General features: G+C 57.8%; 2 protein-coding genes across 2 annotated transcripts in view; one reads left to right on the top strand and one right to left on the bottom strand.

The window, feature by feature from the left end:
- The window catches only part of LOC102825740 (chromosome unknown open reading frame, human C9orf142), a 1,804-nt gene extending 1,398 nt beyond the window's left edge, over window positions 1-406 (top strand). The window contains exon 7 of the mRNA XM_006863792.1: window positions 268-406. Within this exon, the coding sequence (XP_006863854.1) occupies window positions 268-406 (139 nt within the window). The remainder of the gene's footprint in view (window positions 1-267) is intronic.
- Window positions 407-906: 500 nt separating this feature from the next.
- On the bottom strand, window positions 907-2,759 carry CLIC3 (chloride intracellular channel 3). Its single transcript, XM_006863675.1, has 6 exons — window positions 2,724-2,759; window positions 1,827-1,936; window positions 1,626-1,751; window positions 1,399-1,505; window positions 1,146-1,321; window positions 907-1,066 (listed from the first exon to the last, which is right to left on the bottom strand). Exons 1-6 carry the CDS (start codon window positions 2,757-2,759, stop codon window positions 908-910), a joined length of 714 nt encoding a protein of 237 aa, XP_006863737.1. The 3' UTR covers window position 907.
- Window positions 2,760-6,202: the final 3,443 nt, after the last annotated feature.

Raw genomic sequence — 6,202 nt, 5'->3', positions numbered from 1 at the left:
CGTATCCTTGCTGCTGCCAGCCCATCAGACCCCTCCCCACCGAATAAACGGCTTGAGCTCTGGTGTGGCGCTGTAGGATAAGCACTGGACTACCTGCAGGTCGGGAGCCTAGACTGAGTCGCTGGGAGTTGGAACTGCACATGACAACAGCGGCCCTGGCTCGCTGGGGACGGGGGAGCGGACGGGGAGGCACAGGACCGAAAGAAATGGCATCAAGACTTAACCCTGTGACCGCTTGCGCCCCCCTACAGGAGCCCCCCACCTCAGGCTCTGGGTGTACAGTACACGGGGACTTGGGAAGACCCCGCCCCGCTCTCCCCCTGCGCCCAGAACTCCCCAAGACGGTTTCACTATTTCCATCCCCACCCGGCACACAGCCCAGCCCACCCTGCACAACCCACTCTGACCGATCCACCCAGACAGCCACATATAACCAGGCAGCTGTAGGTGGAACAGCCGCCCCCTCCCCCAGGAGTCCGAGAGGGGCGGCGGCCATCTGCTGGGGTGGAGTTCAGGAATGTGGGCCAGCCCCCGCCCACCTGGCCCCAAGCCCTGGGGTGTCCAGGGCTGCGCCCAGGCTCCCCACCCTCCTCGGTCATCCTGCCTCCCCACCCTGGCCTGACTGGTTTGGGAACCCAATCCAGTCCCGGAGATCCCTGTTCCCCCAGGCGACTTCAGTTGTCCTTGGCCCGTGCGTTAGGCCGCACGGGGAAAGAGCTGCTCCGCTGCCCCGCCCCTGCCTTTCTGGGCGGGCCTTGTGGAGCCGATCATCCCACTGTGGGGCCTAGGGGTGGCTGTGATTTCGGGGTCTGGGCCCATGAGAGGTCGGGACCCAGGTGCCTTTATAGCGCTGCAGATGAGTGGGGGCGGTGGGCGAGGAGACCGGCCTGCAGGGAGACGAGAGCGGCTAGCGGGGGCGCACGGCCGGTCGGTAGGCAGCCAGGATCTCCGCGCTGTGAGGACACGAGTATTTGAATTCTTTTTCCTGCAACGCGTTGTCAAGGTAGCGGCGGACGCCACGCAACTCTCGGGGGATGGGTGCTTGTCGGTAGTGCGCACACACCGTCTAGTGACAGGACACGAGTCAGGCCCTCGTGCACCCTGGAAACCAGCCGCCCGCGCCCACCGCCGGCACCCACGCTCACATCCACGATATGCAGCTTTGGCAGTAGCCCGCAGTCAGCCAGTGTGAGCTGGTCGCCGTCCAGGAAGCGGCGACGTGATTCGCGCAGCTGCGGCTCCCGTTCCAGCTCGTGCTCTCGGGGCGCGCACAGGTAGCCATCCAGCCGGAGGAGGGCGCGCAGCAGTTGCTGGTACAGGGCTGGAGAGGCGGTTTGGGGACTGTGAGGACCCGGTTCCCACGCACCCTCTTAGCCGGCTGACGCCCACCCTGCTCACCGTCGTCCTGCGCGGGCACTGGGTTTTTGATGAACGCAGAGAATTTGTGGAAGACATCGTTGCCCGCTGTGCTGGACTCCCGGTAGCGGGGTGCCAGGCTGGGGAAGCTGGAGGTGATAGGGCGGGGACGCTCTGTCAAACCCCACCAGGGCCCCCCATGCCCCACTGGCTTGGTTCAGGAGGCCTCCCTCCGGGTGTATCGCTGCCCTGCCCACCCAGGCCCTCACTCGGGTGGCCCCAGAGTCTCCTCCAGAAACTCTTCGATCTGCAGTGTGTCCGTCTTGGCCTCGCCATCGTAAAGCAAGATGGGCAGCTGCGACCCGGGTGCAAAGTCCTTCAGTACGTCTGGAGACCTGCGGCACAGGAGGAGGGGGACATGGATGCAGGGTCGAGGCGGCCCGGGAGGGATTAGGGATGGGCGGGCTCACCTCCGCACGTCCACGGTTGTGAGCGTGAAGGGCACACCCTTGAGAAGCAGAATCATGAAGAGCCGCTGGCAGGAAGGGCAGTGCCCCACACTCTCGCCGTCCTCGCTCGCCTAGGTGGGCAGAGCAGGGGGGTCAGGGCAGGGATCAGCCCCAGGAATCCAGTACCAGGCGGGGTGGGAGTAGTGGCCAGCTTAGCGGGTTGGGCAGGGCCGCCAAGAGGTGGGTGAGGGCCCTTGAGTTGGAGAGGTCAGCTTCAGAGCATGACTTTCGAGAGAGGGGAGGAGGTAAGGGAGAGACTGGGTGTGGGGCAAGCTTGAGATCAGACGTAGGCATCCATTATAAGTTCAGGTGCCAGGGCAGGGTGGGATCTCCATCTCTCACCCTTATCAACAGAGCCTGGGCAGAGGCCAGCCAATGGACTCCAGGCCTGGCCTCGGCTCATAGGGTGGGGTGGGCTGACCAGCTGTTTTCTCCTTGAGTCATGTAGAGGAGAGGGGCACTCTGGCTGGCACCACATTGAGTCCTGGAACCCGCATGGTGAGGGTCCCCTAAGACTGCACAGACAGGCCCTAAGACTGGACACTGACCAGAGGCCATGAGTTGCTTGGCCCAGCACCTCCTCAACTTTGTGCTCTGACCCTGCCCCAGCCTGGCTGGCACTTCCCCACCCTAGGGGCTTTGGTTCCAGACTGGAAGTGGGGAAACTCCCACTTTTGGGGTGCTTCACTGGGGTCTCTTGCTGCCCCACTTTACCCAGCCTCGGAAGGACTGCCTGAGGCGCTGAGTCCCCCAGAATGGGAGGGACTCAGCCACTCTGAGGGGACTCCCTCAACCTGCCCCAGAGAACTCAGCCCCTTCCCCACCGCCACCCCCCAGCCCAGCCCCGCCCATCGGCACCTTGACAAACAGTTGGAGCTTGGCGGTCTCGGCCATGGCTGGCGGCTGAAGCTGCTAGGACGCAAGGCTGGCTCCTGGGCTGGCGCGGGTGCTCTTTAAGGATCCCTGGCTGCCCCGCCCTCCCGGGCCCAGGGGCGGCCCAGCCAGTCTCCTAGGCTGCCCCCGTGCGAAGCCGGCTTCGCAGGACGGTGCAGCCCTTCGGGCCAGCTTTAGACCATGACTTATGAGTGAGGGGAGGAGGGTAAGGGAGGGACTGGGCGTGGGGCAAGCCGGCGATCAGAGCCAGGCATCCATTGCAGGTTCCGCGTCCGGAGCCAGGGATCTGATCCGGGCAGTCAGAGGGATGGGTTCAGAACAGTGGGTTGAAAGGCGGAGGTTCTGGATCAGAAGACCCCCAACCATAGACTCCAGCCCCGGATCTGACCCACAGCGCCCTCTGCAGGGAGCAATCTGCTGTCACTTAGGGCTCAGAGAGACAGGTGTCTGCTTACTGGGGCAAAGGAGGGTACGAGTAGTCAAGCCTTGGCCTCAGTTTCCCATCTGCAGCATCTGCACTACAAGTGAAGAGCCCCTTGGAAGGGACGCGCCAGAACCGAGCCCGCAGGGGAGGCAGGGTCACAGACAGCCTGTGTTCCTCTCTGGACAGAACCCCACCTTCCACCCAGCCAGACTGGGAGATGGAGGTTCGTCCATCCGGCTCTCCCACGAAGGCCCAGTTCCGGAAGGGGAGCTAGAAACCAAGTACTGAGCCCACAATCTGGGCTCGCCCCTTAAGATCCCCCACCTGGTCCTTGTAGTCAGGAAACATCTGTCTGGCAGGGCGCACGAGGAGGTTCGGTTGCCGCCTGGTGGCCACGAACGGGATCGCCCGGCGCAAGCGCATCGGGCTTCGCCCTGGCCGCTAAGGGCGGTGTTGACCTGATCCTGGTCAGTGCGTCCTGGGCTTCTCTCGCAGGATCCAGGCCCGAGACCTTACTGGACAGCTGTCCCGCACTCAAAGTCCCTCTCTTCTCCAGCACTCACAAGGTCAAGGCTCCAGGACGCTCCATCTCGCGATCAGATCCGGCTCCTGACAACCACCCACCCCCACACACAGCCTCAGTTACCTCTTTACCAGGCCTCCTGAGATCCTGTTTGCCACTGTTTCAGCCACGCCACACTGTTGGTGGGTGTCTCTTCCAGCTGGTTTATCTTTCCCTGGCAGACAAGCCACCAAGTCTAGGGAAGCAACCAGAGGCCTTGCATGTGTGTGTGTGTGTGTGTGTGTGTGTGTTCACCACGTGTGGGTAAAACTTGCAGTCATACATAGGGTGCCCACCTTGTGACTCAGACCGTCCTGCCTGCAGTCCAATAATTACCCGAGAGCGCCCACCAGGACTCCGTGTAAGATTTTATTGGTTGTTGTTTAGTGCCGTCCCTTACCCACCCTGTGTAGGGTTTCCAAGGAGCAGCTGGTGAGCTTGAACCGCTCACCTTGTGGTTCAAACTGACTTTGGTTGTAGTGCGTCCTTTGGACCCTAAAATCTCTGCACGTTGAACATCCTCATCCCAGGAGACACAAAGCCGTCAAGCAGGGGAGCAGCAGAACCAAAGAGCAGAGCCAGAAACAGGGTGGCCTTCCCCACCCGCTGAGCTAGCAAAGCCTTTGGACGGAGGCTCAGTTGTAACGTGGGGTGACTCCAGACACTAATTAGGAAGTTAAGTGCCTTCAGGCGGAGTGGAGCAGCTTTCAAGTACTTTTCAGCAGTGTTAGAAGAGCTTGGAAACATTGCTGGAGCAGGCAAGGCTGGGAAAAGGCGCTCCTGATGGAAAGAATGATGCCCCGCTTTCTAATCCTGAATTGTAACCTGGTCATCTCCCAAATCAAGGCCACTGGTGGCATCCTGGCTGGTACGTTGGCTGCTAACTGTAAGGCGTCTGCTAGTCGCTCCAAAGGAGAAAGATGAGGCTTTCTGCTCCTGTAAAGATTTACGGCCTTGGAAATGCTATACAGGGTCGCTAGGAATCGGAACTGACTCGACAGCATGCCACAGGCAAAATACCTAATAAATCCCAGACCTGTGAGCTCGGTGTCTGAGTTCTGTGTGGCCATGATGATGAATTCTCAAACCCAGCTGAGTCGGGAGTGCTGTCAGAGGGAAGGTTGGATAATGGACTTTTAAGTCTGACCTCAGCTTCAGAGAAATTGACCTTGAGCTGAGGCTGAAGGTGATTCTCCTCCTCACCTGAAGGCTCCCTGCCCTTTATACATGTTACATTTAAGCCATTTCCAACTATAGTGCATCTTATTCTATGATCAAAATTGGAAATTAACGTTACTAAGGGTTCTGTACGACCACTCACTGGTCAGTTTGTTATACTGTAATGACTTGGGTGTCGCTGTGATGCTGGAAGCTATGCCACCAGCATTTCAAACACCAGCAGGGTCACCCCTGGTGGACAGGTTTCAGCTGAGTCTCCAGACGGAGGCAGACTGGGAAGAAGGAGAGGTGGATTGCTTCTGAAGGCTCATCCACTAAAAACTTTAGCAGCAGAACACTGTCTGATATAGTGCGGAAGATGGACCCCTCAGACTAGAAGGCACTCAATACAACTGGGGAAGAGATGCCTCCTCCAAGAAGAGCTGGCTGTGATGGCATGGGTGGAACATCATATGCTATGGGTGCTCAGCTGCAAATATCCATTAATAATCAAAACCTGGTATGGACAAGGCAAATAGGCAGTCGTCAGAAATGAAATACATAAAGATCAATATGCTAGGCATTAGTGAGCTGAGGTGGACTGGCATTGGCCATTTCGAATCAGACAACCATAAGGTTTAGTATTCCAGGAACGTCAAATTGAAGTGAAATGGCGTTACATTCATCATTAAAAATAGCATTTCAATCAGGAACCTCATATAGGGTTTCTGAGGAGTAGCTGGTAAGTTTGAACTGCCGACCTTGCAGTTCAAACCAACCTTGTGGTTGAGTGCTTATCCTACAGCGCCATACCATTTACAATTTGTTGTTGTTGTTAAGTGCCATTGAGTCAGTTCCAACCCATAGTGATACTGTATAGGGTTTTTAAGGAGCAGCTGCTGAACTTGAACCGCTGACCTCGTGGTACAAAGCAACTCTGCAGTCCAGCACATTAACCCATAGTGCCACACCAGGACTCCACAAAATGAAATACTTGGGAATAAATATAATCAGAGAAACAAAAGACGTATACAAAGAAAACTACAAAGCACTACTAGAAACCCAGGAGACATCAAGGCTGTTTTTCCCTCACTTCCCCTTATCAGTGACAAGTGTGGTCACCAATCAGAGCGTGTATTCCCAGTGAGTCTTAGTCTTGGAAGGGGGTTTGCACTGAGGGGACCCGACCACTTGCCTTGATGTCTCCTGGGCTAAGCCCTACAACATTCAATACACTCCTGTGAATCCAGGTCAAGACGTAGTAGTCCAGCAGTGTGGCAAGACCTGGGGACTCTTGGG

The sequence above is a fragment of the Chrysochloris asiatica genome, unplaced genomic scaffold (genome assembly GCF_000296735.1).
Source record: "Chrysochloris asiatica unplaced genomic scaffold, ChrAsi1.0 scaffold00056, whole genome shotgun sequence".
NCBI lineage: Eukaryota > Metazoa > Chordata > Mammalia > Afrosoricida > Chrysochloridae > Chrysochloris > Chrysochloris asiatica.
This window is presented reverse-complemented; position numbering and strand designations above follow the sequence as displayed.